Source organism: Nanorana parkeri, unplaced genomic scaffold, assembly GCF_000935625.1.
Source record: "Nanorana parkeri isolate BGI_ZX_2015 unplaced genomic scaffold, ASM93562v1 scaffold13, whole genome shotgun sequence".
Classification (NCBI taxonomy): Eukaryota; Metazoa; Chordata; class Amphibia; order Anura; family Dicroglossidae; genus Nanorana; species Nanorana parkeri.
This window is the reverse complement of record NW_017306281.1, coordinates 3162494-3182924: the sequence shown is the minus strand read 5'-3', so window position 1 is coordinate 3182924 and position 20431 is coordinate 3162494. Positions and strand designations below refer to the sequence as shown.

General features: G+C 41.2%; 1 protein-coding gene across 1 annotated transcript in view; it reads right to left on the bottom strand.

Moving 5' to 3' along the window:
- Positions 1-16767, bottom strand: part of RFLNA (refilin A) — a 44050-nt gene extending 27283 nt beyond the window's left edge. The window contains exons 1-2 of the mRNA XM_018557207.1: positions 16737-16767; positions 10571-10927 (exon numbers count right to left, since the gene is read on the bottom strand). Of these exons, the coding sequence (XP_018412709.1) occupies positions 10571-10789 (219 nt within the window). The 5' untranslated portion in view covers positions 10790-10927; positions 16737-16767. The remainder of the gene's footprint in view (positions 1-10570; positions 10928-16736) is intronic.
- Positions 16768-20431: the final 3664 nt, after the last annotated feature.

The following is a 20431-nucleotide window of genomic DNA, read 5'->3' as shown; positions in this document are numbered from 1 at the left end:
CTGCTTTGGATTATGTGAGCACCACATCTCCATTGGTGCACTCTGCATTACAAATAAATGAAGATTCATGGACAATAAAGGGGCTAGAATTGCTGCAACCCTTATCCCGGTGCAGACACAGCTGTAGAGCACAAGGACTTTTTTTTACCTGAACCCTGCTCCCGCTAGCATCAAATTTAGTGCTCGCAGCCTCTTTCCCCACCCTTTCCCGGCTCTTATGGTTGACCTGCTGTTGTCATCACGACTGCCGACTGCCCGTGGGAGCAGGGATCAAGTAAGTAAAAGTCCTCTTCACCATACCTCTAGACATAAGTAGCAGTTACACTTGTAAAATTGGGGGTAGCCCCACTACAGAGGTAAACACCCAGAGATAGGCTTTACACTATCCTTGTGCTGGTAACCTGGTGTTCTCGGAACACAACCTCCTGACACAAATCAATATACAGGTCATATATTTCTAATTTTGATAGCTATATGCCGCTTGCATGGCACAATCATGCGGCCAGAGGGTTTAGTCCCGAACACCTTACATGTGATGATATTGCAGTATGAAAAAGCTATAGATTACATAGAACTCAAATCAGTGGAAATGTTATATTCTGTGTAGGTGCAATACTTCTTGACTTATGTACTACCTCCTCTGCCTAAAGTAGGGTTACCAGCCTGAGCTGGGTTGGGTGGTTTGATCTTTACTTGTATGGCAAGGGTTATTCTTGGTAAGCATCCTAACAGTAGATCTTATACAGCTGTCCTTTCCTCTACTGCTTTGCAATGAGCAATCATGTGTCTGTCAGGAGGTTCAGCCAGACATCATCAAGGAAAGAGGTCGAACTGTCACCTGCACCATAACAACAACATACAGTAAATCAGATCAGGATACTACAGCCTACTTCAGACATAAAATGCTCCTGTAAAAATCTTAAACCAAAAGCAGCAATTCTGTGATTTTTAATTCTTGGTAGTATAAAAAATAAAAAAAATAAGATGAGAAACACATTTACAACATTTAATCAATTACACCTTGTGTGGTTTTCTTTCTTAGAAGTGACCAACATGAATACTGCCAATAACGTTGAAAACAAGTGATGGAAATCTAATCCACTAGATTTAAATATCATCTGTCTGTGTTTGCTATCAAGATCACATGCTTCTCATATTTTCACCCTACAGCCCCTTCCTGTTTTTCCATTATCTGTGATGCCAGTGCACAGAGGAGGCCAATGTGTATAACGGCAAAAGGTCTACAGACTTTCTATTATAACAAGGCCTTAAAATAAAAAAATATATAAGTCATAACATTTAATCTTCTCTCTGGTCACAAGACAAGAACATATGCAATGTCTATTTATACAAATTATCCCGGGGTGATTTGCAAAGGAAGGAAATTTGCAAAACACTTACTAATATAACTTTCTTCCATAAATAAATGAAAGAGGATCTTCCGTTTCTGCTTTTGATATCAGGGAAATTGGAGAGAATTTGCCTGGCCTTTTCTTCAACTTCAGACCACCTAAATTATGTCACATGTGCACATTACAGCTGTAGTGCTAGTGTCCTGTTAGATCTATTCCAGTGTTTTTTCATTTGGTAGACATAAATCACTGGTATTACATATCTGAATGTCATGGTAGGATTTAGGATTTTAGGATAGAATTTTGTAGTCTTCATAGAAGTGGTCATCTTCTGTTCGTTTTTTAATAATCTTTATGTAAGGTCACACAATGAGCACAAGAAAACATAACAAATGACCACCAAAGATAATCAAAATAATTCAGCAATGAAGTGATAGTTACAGCACTATGGCGCCAAATTAAATCGAACATATTGGCCCAAAAACACTGTAGAACAACAAATAGACAATTGTAGAACAGTAAACTCCCCACTATCCAGCATTCAAGCAACCAGAACTCTCAAGCAACAGAAAAAAAAAATAGAGGACATAACTGTGGGCATAGGGTTATGTTTGTGATTGTTTTTCTATTGTTTTTTTCTCTATAGGTTGATTGACTTTGTTCAACCTGATTAACTACAGGTATGTAACATGTTTTTTGAAGAAGCATAGAATTGATCAAAGCTGAGAAGACATAATCTGAAGCAGTTCCCCATAGCAAGAAATCAGCTTCTCTTTTCAGTTTGTTCAGTTAAGCTTTGAAAAGAAGCTGATTGGTTGCCATTGATAACTGCTCCAGATCCTGTCTACTCCAGTTTTGATAAATTCCCCTAATTTTTTGTTGCTTCACAAAATATGAAAAAAGGCTTGTCCTTTTTTCAGTAGAAAGCAGAAACCTTATAGTAGAAAATTGGTTCCCTTTAGCAACAAGGAAATTACAAGTAGGAGCTGATTAAATTAGTGATATATTAACATGCAAGTATTTATCAACCATAAGGCAATCAGATATTCCCCGGATCAACAATTTCTGATGCTTAATATACCTATAAGAACTTAATATCCAGTAATATTCTGCATTTAGGAATGCATCCAGATTTTTCTTAAACAGTTAACTGAGCTAGCTAGAATTAGTTCCTGGGGAGTCTATTCCACATTTTCACAGCTCTATCTGAGAAGAATCCTTTCCGTATGCAAAGGTTAAACCTCTTTTCCTGCAGACGCAGAGTCCCCCCTTGTCCTTTGCAGTGACCTTAAAGTGAACAATTTGGCACAAAGCTCACTATATGGACCATTTATGTATTTATACATGGTGATCATGTCCCCCCTTAGTCGCCTCTTCTCCAGAGAGAACAAATTCAGGTCAGCTCATCTTTCCTCGTAGCTGAGCTCCTCCATGCCTCTTATCAGTTTAGTTGCCCTTCGCTGCACTTTCTCCAGTCCCACAACATCCTTTTTGTGAACTAGTGCCCAAAACTGAACTGCATATTCCAGATGAGGTCTTACTGATGCTTTGTACAGGGGCAGGATTATGTCTCTGTCTCTGGAGTCTAGAGACCCCTTTTAATACAAGAAAGTATTTTGCTTGATTTAGAAACTGCGGCCTGACATCGCATGCTATTATTCAGTCTTTGATCTACCACAACACCCAGATCTTTCTCCATCATTGACTCCCCCAAACATTCTGCCCCTAGAGTGTATGAAGCAAGCATGCTTTTAGTCCCCAAGTGCAGAACTTTACATTTGTCAACATTAAACCTCATTTGCCAAATAGATGCCCAATCACACAGTGCATTCAGATCTGCCTGTAAGATGGAGACATCCTGTAAGGACTGTATTCCGCTACATAACTTGGTGTCATCTGCAAACACAGAAATAGTACTTCTAATCCCCAACTCTATATCATTTATAAATAGGTTAAACAGTAAGGGACCCAAAACTGAACCTTGGGGGACACCACTAAAAACCTCAGACCATTCAGAGTATGAATCATTGATCATCAATCTCTGAATACGGTCTTTAAACCAGAATACGGTCTTTAAACCAGGCTAAGCCTGAAGCCTAGGGACTAGCCATGTGCTTCCACTGAGGCCTGAGTCTGGGGCCCGGTGGCTACTACTGATACAAAGGATGAAGAAGAATGGTAACTTCTGATTCAAGTACGGCTCAGCCAAGTGCTCTACCCACAGATTGCCCAATGGTCATAGTCTGTGAGTTGCAGCCGTTACTATGTCCTACTGATTAAAGGAGTCTACACCAGCCTGGATGATCCTGATCCTAACCCTCTCTCCCTGAAGTTCTTCAATAAAGTTACTCAGCATCTTATCTACAGTCTGGACCTCGCTTTTAACGGTCATCATAGAGGGTGGTAAGTGCTAATGGGACAGCCAGGTTGATAAAATCCCTAGACAGGCTATGGAAGACCTGTTTATTCAGCGGCTCCTGAGGGGGTGAGCGCTACACACGCGCACACACACATATATAACATCAACAAGGTTTTACATTTTTCTCTTGTCTGTTACAAAAATCAATATACTGCTTGGATCAGAAAGACAAGATAAGAATTAGAAATACGCGAACATCACAAAATGAAGACTGGGTCAGAACTCTACTCAGTGGTACAATTGGACTTATGTAGTACAAAATGCAATGAAAAGAAAGACCAATAATACTGTATATAATATCTTATAGCAGTTTATAAAATTACATGTAATGAATTCAGATAGGTTTAAAATACACCAGGACCAACGTTTTACAAAAGACCCACAGCCTCACGACCCTGCTGTCAGATACAGAAGTAGAACTATATTACACAGATAAACTGGAACCATAAACATTTCCCGTGTGCCCCATATTAGATGAGCAGTTCTTTTTCATCTAGTGTATCAGGGACATCTGTGAATAATTTCCATTAACCATGTCTGCTCTAAACACTGCATGATGTCCGCTAAAGGCACTGTTACCTGTTTCAGATTTGTAGGTTTCAAAAAAGAAGTCGAAAGGCATGAGTTGGCAATTTCAGTTTAACTGACAGAAAGGCAAGACCTGGACTTCAAAGCCAAGTGCAGCCAGACCTGAATATGTACAGATGTTGACAATGTCACTGAAATGCAGTTTGACAGCATATGGTACACAAGAGCCATGCTCGGCGCATGCCATCTGCTCCGTCCACAACAGCTGTAAAAACAAAAAACCCCATTTCATCTTTGACTTTAAGCTCAGGTTAGCCTTGTATTTATTCCTGGAATTTGATTATTGTTATTTTGTATTAGCAGCTGATTTCTATGCAGAAATCAAATACACCAAATACCTTGGCACTATAAGATGAACAGAATTGATATACTGAAAATAGGACCTTTACTCACACCAGTCAAGGGTGTTTCTGCTCTAACATGCTATCAGAATAAATGAATAGCATAATTGTGTTATTGTGAGCGATACGCTTCATTTGCTATGTGTTACTAACACTTGCCAGACAAAGATGCAAGTGATACAGAAAGGTCACCTCTTAAATATTTTATAACCCCTTTGAATCATCCTACAAACCTCCAATATTGTTAAATGTTACTCCTCCTAATTTGTGACCCTGACACCATGATTACTCAGTTTTCTTTAGTTCTCTATCACTAACTATACAGACCTCACTGCATAAGCACCCTTGTGGTTACTGAATCTGCATGGAGGAGGTTTAAGAAATATGTCAACATGGTTAATGAGTATAATGCCAATAAGAGGTGGGAGGAGTCAGCAGGGTGCTGTACATAGATTCCTAAAAACTTTATGGCATGCGGACTCCCCCTTTAAGTATTGCCCCTTTAAGAGCCCTGAGTCCTGATGCAAGCAGTAGGCTAGGTCTTGGGAGCAGTTTTGCAAATATCAAAATGCCTTGATGGCTGTATATTAGTCTGAAGGAGGAGGCGTACCTTGACAGGCTGCATTTGCATGCAGACCGCCATAGGTAATGCCTACATGTGATGCTGAGTCTCCATTATTGAAACAAATTGAAGTCCAATGAGTGAAAAGGGTAGACCAGGGGCCATCAGGTTGAGGAGGAAATGACTAGATGTTGCTGGATGTCCTCTAGCTAAGAAATGAGATGGGCTCTACCTGACATGTTGCAGCTTGTAATATATACTGTGAGAAGCTCACAGTGTGCAGCAAAATCAGCAAAAGCAAAAGTAATTTCAGTGCAGGAGTGGAGCCTGTACAACTGTGAAAGACTGAAGGTAAGGATGATTTCTTTTTTTTAAAGGCTGTTCTTTTTGAAATAGTAAAGTTATTTTAGGTTTTTCCAAAATGAAAAAAACAGCAATCACAAGGCAAAACAGGTACCACGGACATGACAGTATTCACATTATTAAAAAACAACTGATACACAGGCTTTGTCTACAATACACAACAAGAGTACAAGGACATGAGTAAGTGTGGAGTGGAGCAGTCCCTGGATCTTCCCATATGGAGGCAGGGCCTGTGCTAGACTATTTTGCACCCTAGGCAAGACCAGCTACTTGCACCCCCCAGCAGTGGCGTAACCAGAGTTATGGGCGCCCGGGGCAGAACATTTTTTTCGCCCCCCCCCCATATTATATAAACATCCACTAGAACTGTACCCCCCACCCCCACACATATTCTCCTGCCGGCTAGCTTCCGCAAGCGACAGGTGAATGTACGCAGCTGGGAGCAATAGCCAGACTGCTATTGGCTATTTTAAAGTGATCAACCCTAAGCATCAGTGCGCCCTAGGAGGCTGCCTATTTTGCACCGGCCCTGGGTGACAAGTGTAACCATCCTAAGCACCAGAAGAAAGAAAAACAGAAGAGACAGAGAGGATTGATAGAGAGGGGATACAGGGAAGAAAGGAAAAGAGGGAAGGCAAATGAGGGGGGGACGACCAACTGGTGACGGGGGATCTGATTATAATTCTAGTCCCTGGATAGCAGCTAATTACACAGAAGAATATTTTTACATTGATCTGAGCTCATGAAGGTGATCAATACCCTCCATGTGGAGGTATGCTTTCAGTTTTAACTTCTGATACATTTTAAAAGATACTAGATAAATACTTTGAAAAAAATGTATAGCTCAACATAAAATTAGCTCAATCCCACTTTGTTCAAAGAGGTAACCAATGCAGCAATGACACATACAGGAGAACTATGAGGTGAGTGATTTCCATTCATCCTCATAGTTAGAGCCGACCTGCGACAAAGAAGTTGTCACATGTCGGCTCTATTGATCGGGAAGCAAGCGAACACATACCGTCACTTTCCGATCATTTTTTGAGTGGAGGAACGAATGAGGGAGCGGGCGGGCACAGCTGGCTCTGCCTCTAGATAGGCAGAGCCAGCTGTCACTCACGCAGCTGGGTGGATCCAGATGCTATTATAGGGACCCGTCCCGGCTGCGGCACTCTCAGTATATTGCCCGCGATATACTGAGCTTTGGGTCACGGGAGGAGGTTAGTATATAGTATGTCCTCCCGTGACCCTTACGAGAACTATGGGGAAAAACACTTACCCCATAGTTCTCTTTTAAGCAGGTTTCCTCCTAGCTAACATATTTTGTAACCAAAACCAATCTGGCACACACTTGTCTGTAAGTAAATGTGATATTTAACTATGTGTTGCTCATTAAATTAAAGGTAACAATGGCATAAATAATAGCAGTTTGAGTTGAGAGTACACGTGGCTGAACAAGTTAAAAGTTGCTGCCAGCAACTTTATTGACTTTTCCGCATTAAAGCCCAACTCCAAGGAAATGAAAAATGTTCCCTTGCAATGGGGCTGGGGTTAACTGCTTGTTTATGTTTAATTACCTGATCCTCGCTACTGCCGACTTCCTCCGGCCTGCTAGATTGGTTCCCACAGCCTCTTCTCCCCTTTGCTCCAGTGGTCTAAAAGGTGGCCATACACTGTATAACCATGGCAAGACCTTAGTCTTGCCATGGTTGTAAAGTAATTAAAAAAACGTACGATCTGCCCATCTTGGACAGGCAGATAGTACTCTCGATCATCGCAAGCCCGCCCCCCTGAGGGGCGGGCTTCCGATGACCGCAATGCTGAACAGGCAGTGTGTGCGTGCGCACACCGGCCCGTTCGGCATTTGTCTCCCGAGCACCGTTCAAACCAGCCGAAAATCGTACGATTTTTGGCTGGTTTTCTAGCGTGCTCCTTAGACAAAAGACGTGCGACCGTACAGTAGAAACGGTCGCACGTCTTCGTTCACACTGCTCGATTCTCGTACGATCGTGGGATTTCCCGCGATTCTCGTACGAGAATCGAGCAGTGTATGGGCACCTTTAGGAAGGCAGATGTAATCAAGTACAGTCCAGGCTCTATAGCCCTGCATTGTACATGAGGACGCTGAGAATAGTCCACAGCCAGAGAGGAGGGGGAAAAGAAGAGAGTGCCAACTGCCGGGGAATTGGGGACCAGGTAAGTAAAACAGATTTTTCATGTCCCTAGGCATAAATGAGTAGAAAACCCTTGCACGGCAGAGGCAGCCCTACTGCAAAGGAAAGTTTTTTAATTTCTCTGGTGTTGGGCTTTAATTAACATAGGTGTCATTTCCAGCATCCAAACAACTTACAGACCATTGGAACAGACAAAAATTAACAAAATTAATCCTAGCCTGTCTGGAACTTATGTCCATTCTTTTTGTGAAGGAGTTGCCAATGCCCCAAAACATATAACCTATTGTGTATACGTATTACTTACAAGGCTCCTAGCACACAGTCTTCCCCTCTCTCTCTGCAGGTTTCTTTCCCAAGTATTAAGAGATACCTAGTGTGGGCATTTGCTTCTTCTCTCACAATGGTGGTATTATTGGGCATACAGCACCCTTTCATAGCTGAACATTTCTTTTAATGCTTTTCTCACATATCATCTAGCCCCCCCACCTATCTGTTTCAACCTAGGAGCCAGAACAAATGTATCCCCAAAACAAATGTCACTGTTTATGGTCCCACGCCATTTAAAGTAAGCATGGCAAACGTAGTATTCACATTGCTTCTCACAAGAATGATTTCTCATGTTCCCTTTGTAAGGGTCTCGATGAGTATAGTAGCACAAGCTGCATGGGACAGGACACTCCCCAGTGGACAAATAGAAGTGTCTTTTTAACTTTTACATACTACATGATACCATGAGCATCCTGCTTATAATATTATGTTGTGCATAATATACAGTATATTTGCAGAGTTTAGCGTAAAATACATGTTTCACATTTTTACAGGCTTGCACATTTTTCGTATCGTGTTAAATATATAAAAATAGATTTGTTGAATTGCCACTAGAGGGAGTTATCAAATGCTCATCGCAATTACTTTCAATTAGTCATAGACTTGCATTGCGAGAAGAAGCAGTATAACAAAATCATCACAATGTAGCATCGCAAAGCAGGTAGCTGTGCCTCTGTATGTAATGATCAAATATGTTTATGTACATATGTAACTACAAATTATACATGAAAACAAGGTTTTCTAAACATTAACTCCTATTGACAAGATTATTTACTTCAAGTGGATCTCACATATTAAAACAACATTAATGTGGATTACCCTTCAGATATATTAGCTTTAGTATGCTATGGTATGATGCAATGTGCAATGATGTGCATTAACCCGACGCAACCAATAAGAACTCAGTTTTCATTATTGTGTCTGGACTAAACTGCATAATGCTGGTACCAGATATGTTACAATTTTGCTCATTGCATTATGGTTTACCTAAGTCACTAAGATACATTATATAAATAGAAAACATTTGTGGAAAACTCAGTATAGTAAAATAATTTAATACATAAAGCGGGCAAAACTTTTGATAATGAAGAAAAGACATCCAGGAATAAGCAGATTTTCAGTCGGAAATGGCTTATTACGTGACAAAATTAAACTGGCATAAATAGAGATAATACAAATCCTTAAACCAAAGACTGAAAGGAGTGCTTATCTGGGGTAAAGGCTGCCGACATGTAAAAGTGGTGCTATCAAATGATAAAATACAATAAGATGTAATAAACTAAAAAAATAACCTAAACATTGTCTGCTATGCCAGTAGTGGCAGTATCTGAATCCTGTTCAGTCATCTGAAAATAATATTGTCAATCTGGTGAAAAAGATAAAAAATTGAAATGGTGGGTTTTTGGGGGTTTATCCAATAAAACAGGGCAAAGAACTGTAATTTGCATAACAACCAATCACATTTTAGAACACACCAATCCACTTACACAAGACATGACTTTTGATTGGTTGTTGTGGGTTGCTGCATCATTGTTTTGTTTTTTAATATCATATATTATATTTATTTTATTGGTTTTTTTTATACTGTCTTACTGAATATGTGTATTAGGTTTATGCAATGCATAATTCGCAACAACTGATCTATGATTGCCAACAACTGCCCCATGGACAGCTACTGACCCACTGACCAACTGCTTCTGCATTTGCTGCTGGGTGCTGGTCAGCCAACGAGCCACATGGGGAAATAATACCTATATATGAATCACCAACATTCTTTTTAGTGTTTCTATTCAACAAAACCAAGCCCATTATTGCCACAAAATAACAGGGAACCACACCACAAAAACTGCATTACAGATTCAAAAGGTTGTTTTAACACTGTGTGAATTGAGGAGTTTGTTAATCAAGTTTAATCAGTATACAAAGAGATAATTGCTAGTGGTACATTACTCTCTGCACAAATCTGCATAACATTGTTTTCTATTAACTACAATTTGACAAATCCCCATTTTACAAATTAACTTTGTGTGCATTTTATTCTCAATACAGAAAAAAAGCACTAAGCAGAAAACCAGCTTGCATAGATCTGAGGGCATACAGTCTCAGGTGGATACTTCTCCAAGTCAGAGTTTGAATATGCTTATAAAATGTTACCCCGAAAAAACAGATGAATAGAAAATGAATCTTATCCTGAAAGTATATCTTGCAACACTCTACCCTGGGAATAACTCCTCCACTACCTAGGATTATTAGAGCATTAGACTGTATATTAAACCCCACATTGCCACTATTAACATGCTCTAATGTGGTAAAACACAATGGAATAGCATATACAATGTCAAGAACATGTTACACAAGACACATTCTAATTATGTGGAAGGGATAGAGGAATGCAGATATGGTCACGTAAACAAGCAATATAAAGGCAAAAATAAATGACTTACCACTTTGCCCTCTTTGACTTCCTTCCTGTAGCCATATCCAGGGTAGAGTGTTGGGGTGATGCTGCCCTCAGCTCTGCTCTCAGAGATGCCTGGGGAAATAGAGTAAAAAGGAGGGCTGGGGCTCGGTGGGAGTCCAGAATCTGGACTGTCCAATAACCCTTCCCGATTCTTGTCCTTTAAACTGTCTTCCATGCCTTGAAGATTCAGATGTCCTACCATGTCTGGCAGAGCCTTGGTCAACTCCCAGAAAAACCTGATCTGTTGGATGTTTATTTCTTCCACACGTCCGACTTGAGGATCACACACAAATCTGGGAACCTCCTACTGTGCACATGTAGAACACCCTCGGATGAAGCCCTAGGTTTAGGAATACATTAGCATTAATAAGGGAGCTACAATATTAGCAACACCATTGTTTATATTCATTTCTCTAAGCCTCAGGATACTGTGATACTATGCATAACAAAAACATAAGATTTTACTCAGTAAGCATGGTTGAACATAAATCATAGGAGTGGAGCTGTGAATGATGCTTTGTACACTTAAGTAAGCATCATCTGCATGAATATGTTGCATATAACTGCTCTGATACAAACAGGGGTTTTCTAAAAGGTTCCTCGAAGTCAGATGTTTTCCTACAGCTGCTGCAAACCTTTAGGCACTGCAGACATCTAGCTATACATCTCATCAACTGGTGAACAGTGGACATCTAGCAGCCATACATCTCAATAGTCGGTGAACAGTGGACATCTAGCAGCCATACAGCTATACATCTCAGCGACTGGTAAAGAGTGAAGACCACACTTAAGTTGTTGTTTACCATCTTGGTGAAAAACTACAAGGGAATAACTCCTTTTGATGGACCCTTAATTTTGTGCAGGTATCTTCTTCATGGCAGTTTGTACTGTGCTGTGTAAGACTGGTAGCAAACCATTAGGATCTATGGGAGCACTTTAGCTCTACTCAGCAGCAGCAATCTTTTTCAATAAAACAATACAAGGACCAAAGCATAAAGTACAAAGTAAACTGCCCACCATCTGCATTCAGTGAAGAGAGTTGTGATGGGGTGATTTGCAGTACTACACTGTGCTCCTGCTTTGTTTATTGAATAAGCCTCGTAAGTGTTTTGAACAACCTAGCGATTCTGTTCTCAGCATGAAAATAATCTGCTACCCTGTAATATTATCCAAGGATAGTATCCAAGAGAGAGGTCAGATTCATTTTTCTGGGTTCTTCATTACAATAAAGTCGTATAACCCTGGCTGTCACAATTATGTAGAAGTCACTTGGGAGGAAGCAGTGTATTGAAGGAGATTTTCTTTATCCATAGAAAAATAAGCAAAGCTACATGCTACAAGTCTTTGTTCTGGCTTTTGGAATGTGCAGTAAAGCAAGTTGCAGGAACCCTTAAGGATAGATCCCAGGGTGGAATACAATGGCTCAAAGAAATAAAATGTTACACTGTAATGCCCTGTGGTGTTATCAACAGGATTTAGCACAGACGAGAGAATCAATAAAATACATATTTCCTGCAACTAAGGAATGGCACCAAATGTGTTGTGCAATAAACAAGGTAATAGAGTATCTGGAATTTTCAGGACAAATTACGGACAGTTGATCAATTACCTCCACTTTTATTATTGGAGTTTACTGCTAAACACTGCTCCCCATCAAAGTTACAAAAATGTATTCTGTAAAGAACTCTGACTTTTCTAATCCTACACAGGCATGCCAATGGTTTTTAGAAATCAAACTAAAATCATGCAATGAAGAAAGTGAAAACTTACCTCCTCTGCCAGCAAATGCTGCTCCAATCCAGAGTAACAGTGTTTAGAAACTGACTTTGAGGAATGTTGATCTTCTGGCCCTTTGCAGTGCTCAGTGGTTCCTCCCACCGACCTCTACTTTACTACAGAACACAATAATGACAGGAAGACTGGTGGGAGGAACCACTAAATGTTGCGGGGGGAAAGAAGATTGGCACTCCTAGAAGAGTCAGTTTCTAAAGAGGACTTCAGCTAGCTATTTATCTGGATTGGATCAGCATTAAGCAGTGCGGGCGGCAGAAGCGGTACTTATTACTTTCTTCTTTACAGATATTTTTTTAGGACAATTTTTTTTCTTTTTAGACAATAGGGTCGCTCTAAACCTCTCCATACATGGATTGAATTGTGTCCATTTTCTGCAGAAACAGCAGAAATTCAGCCTGTGGGTAGCCCTGCTGGTAATACCTGGCCGAGCAAACCTTGACTGAAAGCCAATCAGCACTGTTCAATAGCCCAGTGGAGAAGATTCTTCCATCCACACTGTTTAGCAGGATGAACAGATTAAGGATGAGTTAGCGACTGTCAAGTTTTTATAGCTTTCTGTGTTCCCTTGAAGCAATTTGTCCTCAATTCCTGTCTGTTTGATAGGTGCCAGACACAGTGAGTAAAGATGTTGCCTATGGAAATACAGCAATGAAAACTTCAAGTGCTAGTAAACCGCCAGCACAAAAGATAAATATTGGTCCTCCAGGAGGTGTTTGCTATAATGCACTCCCCTCTGTTGCCGATGCATCCATCTTCATCCTGTGTATTTCCGGGTTCGGCATCTTCAACCTCTTGATTGACCAGGCCAGGATGATGTAGGGCATGCACATTAGAATTACTTCATCTTGTCATAGATCCTCTCTGTGCACTTGGTTGCACATGCTTGGGTCAGTGCACAAAAAACGCTGATGGGCATACAGAATCTCTTCTCAGAATCTCTTCTGTCATAAAAACCTACCTGTCAGTGGTTTTTTTTAAAATCACACTTAGCTCTCACTTTAACAGAGGTTCTAAAACTTACTATTTTATCCAATACTAAAAAAAAAAAAAAAGTTTTGGCTTGAGTAAGGCTTTGAAGCTTTTACTGAAAAATGAACTTGAAATAACTATGCATTTTAATAATCCACCCGCCGAGTATAGATTGCAAAGCCCAGTACTAGCAACGTCGAAAAGTTAGGGAGAATTGTACATCCATTTTTCTGGTACTCCATGGTGGCATACATCAGCACAGTGGATTAGTTGTTAGCACTTCTGCCTTATAGCACTGGTGGTCCCTGGCCCGAATCCTGGCCAGATCACTATCCGCAAGGAGTTTGCATGTTCTCCCTGTGCTTGTTTTGGTTTCCTCCCACACGCCAAAGACATGCTGGAAGATTAATTGGCCCTGTATGTATGCATGTGAGATAGGGACCTTAGACCAGGGGTGCCCATTAGGTAGATCGGGATCTACCAGTAGCTCTCGAAGCTGATGCTGGTAGATCATGAAGGGTGCGAATGATGGCCCCTTTATTCCATTTTGGTATATTTATTTAGCTGTGCACACATGATTACCTATTAGCCTGAGTCTGCTGAGCCAAGCTCCCCGACACCTTACTGGTGGTTGAAGTGCTATGTATTACATCAAAGAATATTCGTTTACACAGACTGTTGCCCTGCACTGTTTGCAAGATACAGCAAGGTGAGCCAGGAGAGAGAGCGGTGTGAGACAGACAGGAGAGAGAGGAAAGACAGCCAGGGGAGAGAGATCGAGGAGAGGCAGCCACGGGAGAGAGAGAGGAGAGACAGCCAGGGGAGAGAGCAAGGAGAGACAGCCAGGAGAAAAAACAGACAGCCAGGAGGATGAGCAAGGGGAGACAGCCAGGAGAGAGAGATGAGAGACAGCCAGGGGAGAGAGCAAAGAGAGACAGCCAGGAGAAAAAACAAGGAATGACAGCCAGGAGGATGAGCAAGGAGAGACAGCCAGGAGAGCAAGGAGAGACAGCCAGAAGAGCAAGGAGAGACAACCAGGAGAGAGAGAGCGAGGATAGACAGCCAGGAGAGAGAGAGTGAGGAGAGACAGCTAGGAGAGAGAGAGTGAGGAGAGACAGCTAGGAGAGAGAGAGCGAGGAGAGACAGCCAGGAGAGAGAGAGCGAGGGAGGTTTTTTTTCCGCTGGTAGATCTCATGTAGCTCTTCATTTGAAAAGTACATCTTAACATAAAAATGGTGGGCACCCCTGCCGTAGACTGTACACTCCTTGAGGGCAGGGACTAATGTGAAAGTGCACTAAAGTGCTGTGTAAATTGTCGGTGCTATATAAATATCTGAAATAAATAAATGGTGTACGCAGTATGTATTTCTGACTTTAAAAGTCATGACAAAGAGCACACACACCACAAAATGCCTGCAATTATCTCTCTGCCACTTTTCATGGCTAAGCCCTGCCATATGCCATATAAGTGTCCAATAAGAGTACCTCAGTAGCGAGTAAGGGCATTCTGATTGGACAAAGAGATGGCAGTTGATGGAGCTTGGCCATGAGGTCTAGGAAAATAATATCAAGAACAAGTGAAACTAAATCAGAGAGTGGCACAAGGGATTTTCCTGGCTAATAGAAAAATAGCTAGAATCTTGTGGTGTAGGCTAATTCAATATTTTGGTTCAGGTACTGCTCACTTTCAATGTCTGTTTTTTTTTAATTCCCCTTAACCTGACTGACTTGAAGTTAGCATTGGCTTGCATAAAACGTGCTCCGTTTTTTGGATGCAGTTACAAAAATGGTTAACATGACCATGAAACAGGGATGAAGTCTACCGAAGTGTGGGACTTGCTGTCAAAACAATCCATTCTGATTAAGCCTAACTTATAAATGTTTTATTTAGTTTACAAAGTTGAATTAGTACCCTTGTGTTTTGTTTATGCTTTGGATCTTATAAACAAAAGCTTATCAGCTGTAATGTGTCCCATTTTCAGAAACCGGTTTATAGCAAAATGGATATATCACCAGCTTCAGTGAAGTTTATAGCAAGGGCTATTATTCAAACTGCAAATATAGTTAATAACAAGTGTTCATGTACTACGTGGAAGCATTCAGATATACAGTGATGTGGAATAGCTCAGTGTTTTATAAATATAAAATCATAATATTAAGAATAATAGAAAGAAACGAAAACTCTGCTATTGCATAGAGATTTCTCTTGTCAGTCAGATCTATACAGTATAGCCTAGTGAGGTTTCTGTTGGGTTCATTTTATAACATGGTGCAAAAAGTGGTGGGACATAAACCTGCCAATCAGGAATCACCTTTCATTAGCCTGACCATTTTAAAAACCTGAAAGCTGATTTCTGATTAGCTGACTTGTGTTACTGCACACTACTGTGACTATTAAAACAAAGTTGTTGAATGAAAGAACTGTGGACTTTGCACATTGAGTATTATTTTTATTATCATTAATAATAATAATAATATCACTCATTACGGTATTCCTGTAGCAGGAGATTTCTTTGGGCTGTAACTTTGGCTCCAGCACAGACTAAGTTCTTCCACTTGTTGTTAGCGAATTACTATCACAGCAGTTAGAAACAGCTTGCAAACCTGCAACTCCACCTACCAAGCTAGGAAGAGGTTAACTTTGTATAATATCTCTATGTCTGGTAACCTGAGCTTGTGAAATGTTAGGGAGGCACTTTACTGTAAACATAGGTAGACCAAATGGGAATTCCAGCCTGGGATCAATGCCCCCATTCTACTCTTTAACACAAACTGCCTTCACATCAATTCAAACCATATGAAACAGAATATCACTGTATCCATTACTTAACCCCTACACTTCCACAGTTCACCATTATTGTAAAAAAATTACATTCTTACCAAGTATCCTGAAAGCGTGGTTGTGATTCTGACCACTTACCAATGGCACAGTGTATCCATTTCATAAACATTTACTCCGCTCACACTCCCTCTATTTACTATCATATCCTACATCTTTACCTGTTACTGGACCTGAGTTAATACGGCTTACTGGAGGAGAGAATAATAAGTATACTTATTATCAATTCCACCAATAACGTTATAATAAAGTGGGGGCTACTGAATATGAAGTTTTACTAGCAATTACAGAATGGACTAACTATAATAGGAGTCTCTCTCTCTCTCTCCATTGACAGCAACTAGAGAAAACCTTAATAGTTCAGCGATCGCTAGCTGTAACTTGTGAGGAGCATTGGTGACCTGGCTCCTGGGATTCATCCAGCCATGTGTATATATATATATATATATAGATATATACACACACATACATACATACATACATATTGTCAAATCTGATGTCAGGAGCTAGTCTATAGTAGTGGCAGTGCACCCTATTCATCACTTACCTCCTAGCTGTTCTTCGGTGATGATGACAAGGGATGTCAGGGATATGAAGCACAAGCAAGCAGTAATTATGAGCTACTTGCACCCTGCAAGCAAAAGGGAGTTCAGTCAACACACAGATATGGACAAAGAGCACTTCCAGAGGTCTTTCAGCATAGGTATATCCTTCCAGGGGACTCTGTTAAGGATTGTAGTGGAAGCGAGGATCTCCCTGGAGCTGATTCTCCGAGATCTGGAGGGAATCCAGCCCATCCAGCACACAGGGCTGCCTATTCTTTTTTTTTTTCTCATTCAAAGCAGCAGAGGGAGGGACAGAGGTGGAGGGAGAGCACACAGCTGATCTGCAAATGTCAAACTGGGCTGTAGTAAAAGCAGACTGTCACCAAGAGAAGGCAGGCTGTGCAGAGGAGGCTGCGCCTAGGCTGTGTATGTGTCCACTGTGTTATCCTCCGCAACAACACATGACACTAACAACACACTCAGCCATGTGTCCACTGTGTCCCAAATAGCAAGGATAACTTGCCACAAACTTGTTGGAGGGTTAAATTGTAATTCCTGTTAACTTGCTGCACACATTCCCGGCAGGTTGTAGACTTGCAGAACACTTGCAGCGCAAATTCTAGTTGAGACTTTTTGAATTTGTAGCAAATTTGCCCGGCAGGTCTACAGCAAGAGTCATGTAGGTCTTAACAAGAGCTCTGCAAGTTTACAGCAGTTTTGCAAAGCACATTGATCTGGAGACTTGCAATGTAGACTTGCTGTAATTGTGCAACAAAATTGTGAAGCTTGGCAAGTCTGCAATAGTTTAGCAAGTCATTTTCAAGCTTGCAGCTCAATTGCTTGCTATCTGGGGTGATCCTCCGCATCAACACATGACACGAACAACACACTCAGCCATGTGTCCACTGTGATCCTCCGCAACAACACATGACACGAATAACACACTCAGCCATGTGTCCACTGTGATCCTCCGCAACAACAGATGACACGAACAACACATAGCCACGTGTCCACTGTGATCCTCCGCAACCACACATGACACTAACAACACGCTCAGCCATGTGTCCACTGTGATCCTCCGCAACAACACATGACACTAACAACACACTCAGCCATCTGTCCACTCTGTGATCCTCCGCAACAACACACGACACCAACAACACACTCAGCCATGTGTCCACTGTGGGATCCTCCGCAACAACACATGGCACTAACAACACACTCAGCCATGTGTCCACAGTGTGATCCTCCACAGCACATGACACTAACAACACACTCAGCCATGTGTGCAGTGTGTCATCCTCCGCAACAACACATGACACCAACAACACACTCAGCCATGTGTCCACAGTGTGATCCTCCGCAACACATGACACTAACAACAGACTCAGCCATGTGTCCACTGTATGATCGTCCGCAACAACACATGACACTAACAACACACTCAGCCATGTGCCCTCTGTGTTATCCTCCTCTACAAACATGGTTTTAACAACACACTCAGTAATGGGTCCACTGTGTGATCCTCCGCAATAACACACTCAGCCATGTGGCCACTGTGTGATCCTCCGCAACAACATACTCAGCCATGTGACCACTGTGTGATCCTCCGCAACAACATACTCAGCCATGTGTCCACTGTGTGGTCCTCCGCAACACACATGACACTAACAACACACTTTTACATTATGAAAATGAGACACAGAGGGCATGTATCTTAGGATTTCATCTTCTTCCATTAACGCACACTAGTGCGTAACACATCTACAACGCGTTAACAGTGCAGGAGGTGCGTGGTCATTCATTTGAGTGGCACCCCAAATGCACCTCCCACCCACAATGTGATTAACAGTGTCGCAATGCGTGGTACTGCAATACCATGCATTGGTTTGCTATTGAAAAAAAGTAGTGCATGTACTACCTTTTTCAACCACAACGCACCACAGCACACGGTATTGTGGCACCACATGTTGCGGCATGGTCAATCACATTGCGGGTGGGAGGTGCATTTGGGGTGCCATTCAAATGAATGGCAACACAATGCACCTCCAGCACTGTTAACACATGGCAGGTGTATTAATGGTACTGTGCATTAATCACTTGGAACCATGCCATTAATGCACTGCCCTGGTGTGAACAGGCCCACAATCCAAACTTCCTGTACATTGGCTGCAAGTAATATTGTTACACAGTATTTTATTTTCTTTGCTGCAATGATTCTACATCAGTAATTTTCAACTCTTGAAAAAACTTTCTGTGTCGAGGAACCCCTGCTAATAATTACTTTATCTACATCTAATGAGACAAGGTCAATGGGCAGAACTCCTTTCACGGGTGGTCAGTAGGAAGAATACTCCTTCTACTGGTGGTTGGAGGGACAGCAAAAACAATACTTCTTCCACTGGTGGTTGGAGGGACGCATACTCCTTCCACTGGTGGACAGCAGAAACAATACTCCTTCCTCTGTTGGTCAAAATGCCCCTCTTATAGATGGTTAAAAAGATCATTGATGTTTGTGCTCACTCAATTGAGAGGTAGAAATTGCTAATTGCTCAAAAGACCTCTAGCAAAATTTGGAGAAACCCTGGTTAGAAAAGGCTGTTCTACAACATTTTTTAGTTTTGTAGATTTTTCTTACTAATCTGAAAATAAATTGTTAAGCAGGTCAAACAGATGGCTATGTAAATGGGTATAAGGCAAATTCTTGTTTTTCAGGAACGGGTAGTTAAAACTATCTCACGAGGAGCATTTCTTAATAAGCACAAATCATATGGGCGTTACTTGAAGTGGGTGTTACCAGGAGTATGTCAGACAAGATAAGGGCTTAAATACAATATGGTGGAGGGTTCAGAGTGATATCAACACACACCGCATTTTACATTCAAATGTGTATATCTATATATATCTATATCTCTCTCTCTCTCTCTATATAAATATATAGAGAGAGATATATTATAGATATATATACTGTATATAACACACTCAGTATATACACACACGCATACAGTACACTTTTATTTTATTTCCCCAAATACTGCAAATACCTTTGTTTAGCTTTCATAAGTGCCCTTTCATATTGTTTTTTTGTTTGTTTTTAATCATGCATTTTCTTTCATGCCTGCCAGCTCCCACCTGTGTCCCTTTTTACTGTAGGTCCCTTATACACATGGAATATATTCATTAAAGTATGGTGTATGTTAAGCTAAAATCTTCTAAATATTAAATAGATTAAGAGAAGGATTAGAACCCTGTGTGGTAGTTATTCACTGCAATTTAGGGTTCCATTAGAGATATCTCCTCTCACTGTGGTGGAAACAGTTTCACCAGACAGAAAGTGAGGAAAAGTCTTCAACAGGGAAACTGACTGCAATGTAAAGCTGACAGGGATTCTAAGTTTACCCTAAAAAACATTTTTATTTCTGTCTGTGTTGCTGTTGGAGATATTCCTTGACTTTCTGTCTGGTAAACTCATTGTCACCATGTGGATGGGGGAATCAACTGATTTTTTTCTCCTTCATCCTGTGCCATGTATGGCTAGTAGGGATGCACCGATACCGATACTATTATCGCTATCAATGCCGATACCAAGTATTTGCGCGAGTACTCACCCAGATGGTCCGATACTTACCCCCGATACCAGAACTTGTGGTGCGAGGGAGATTTCCTCTGACCGGCAGTGCCCAGCCAATCAGCATCG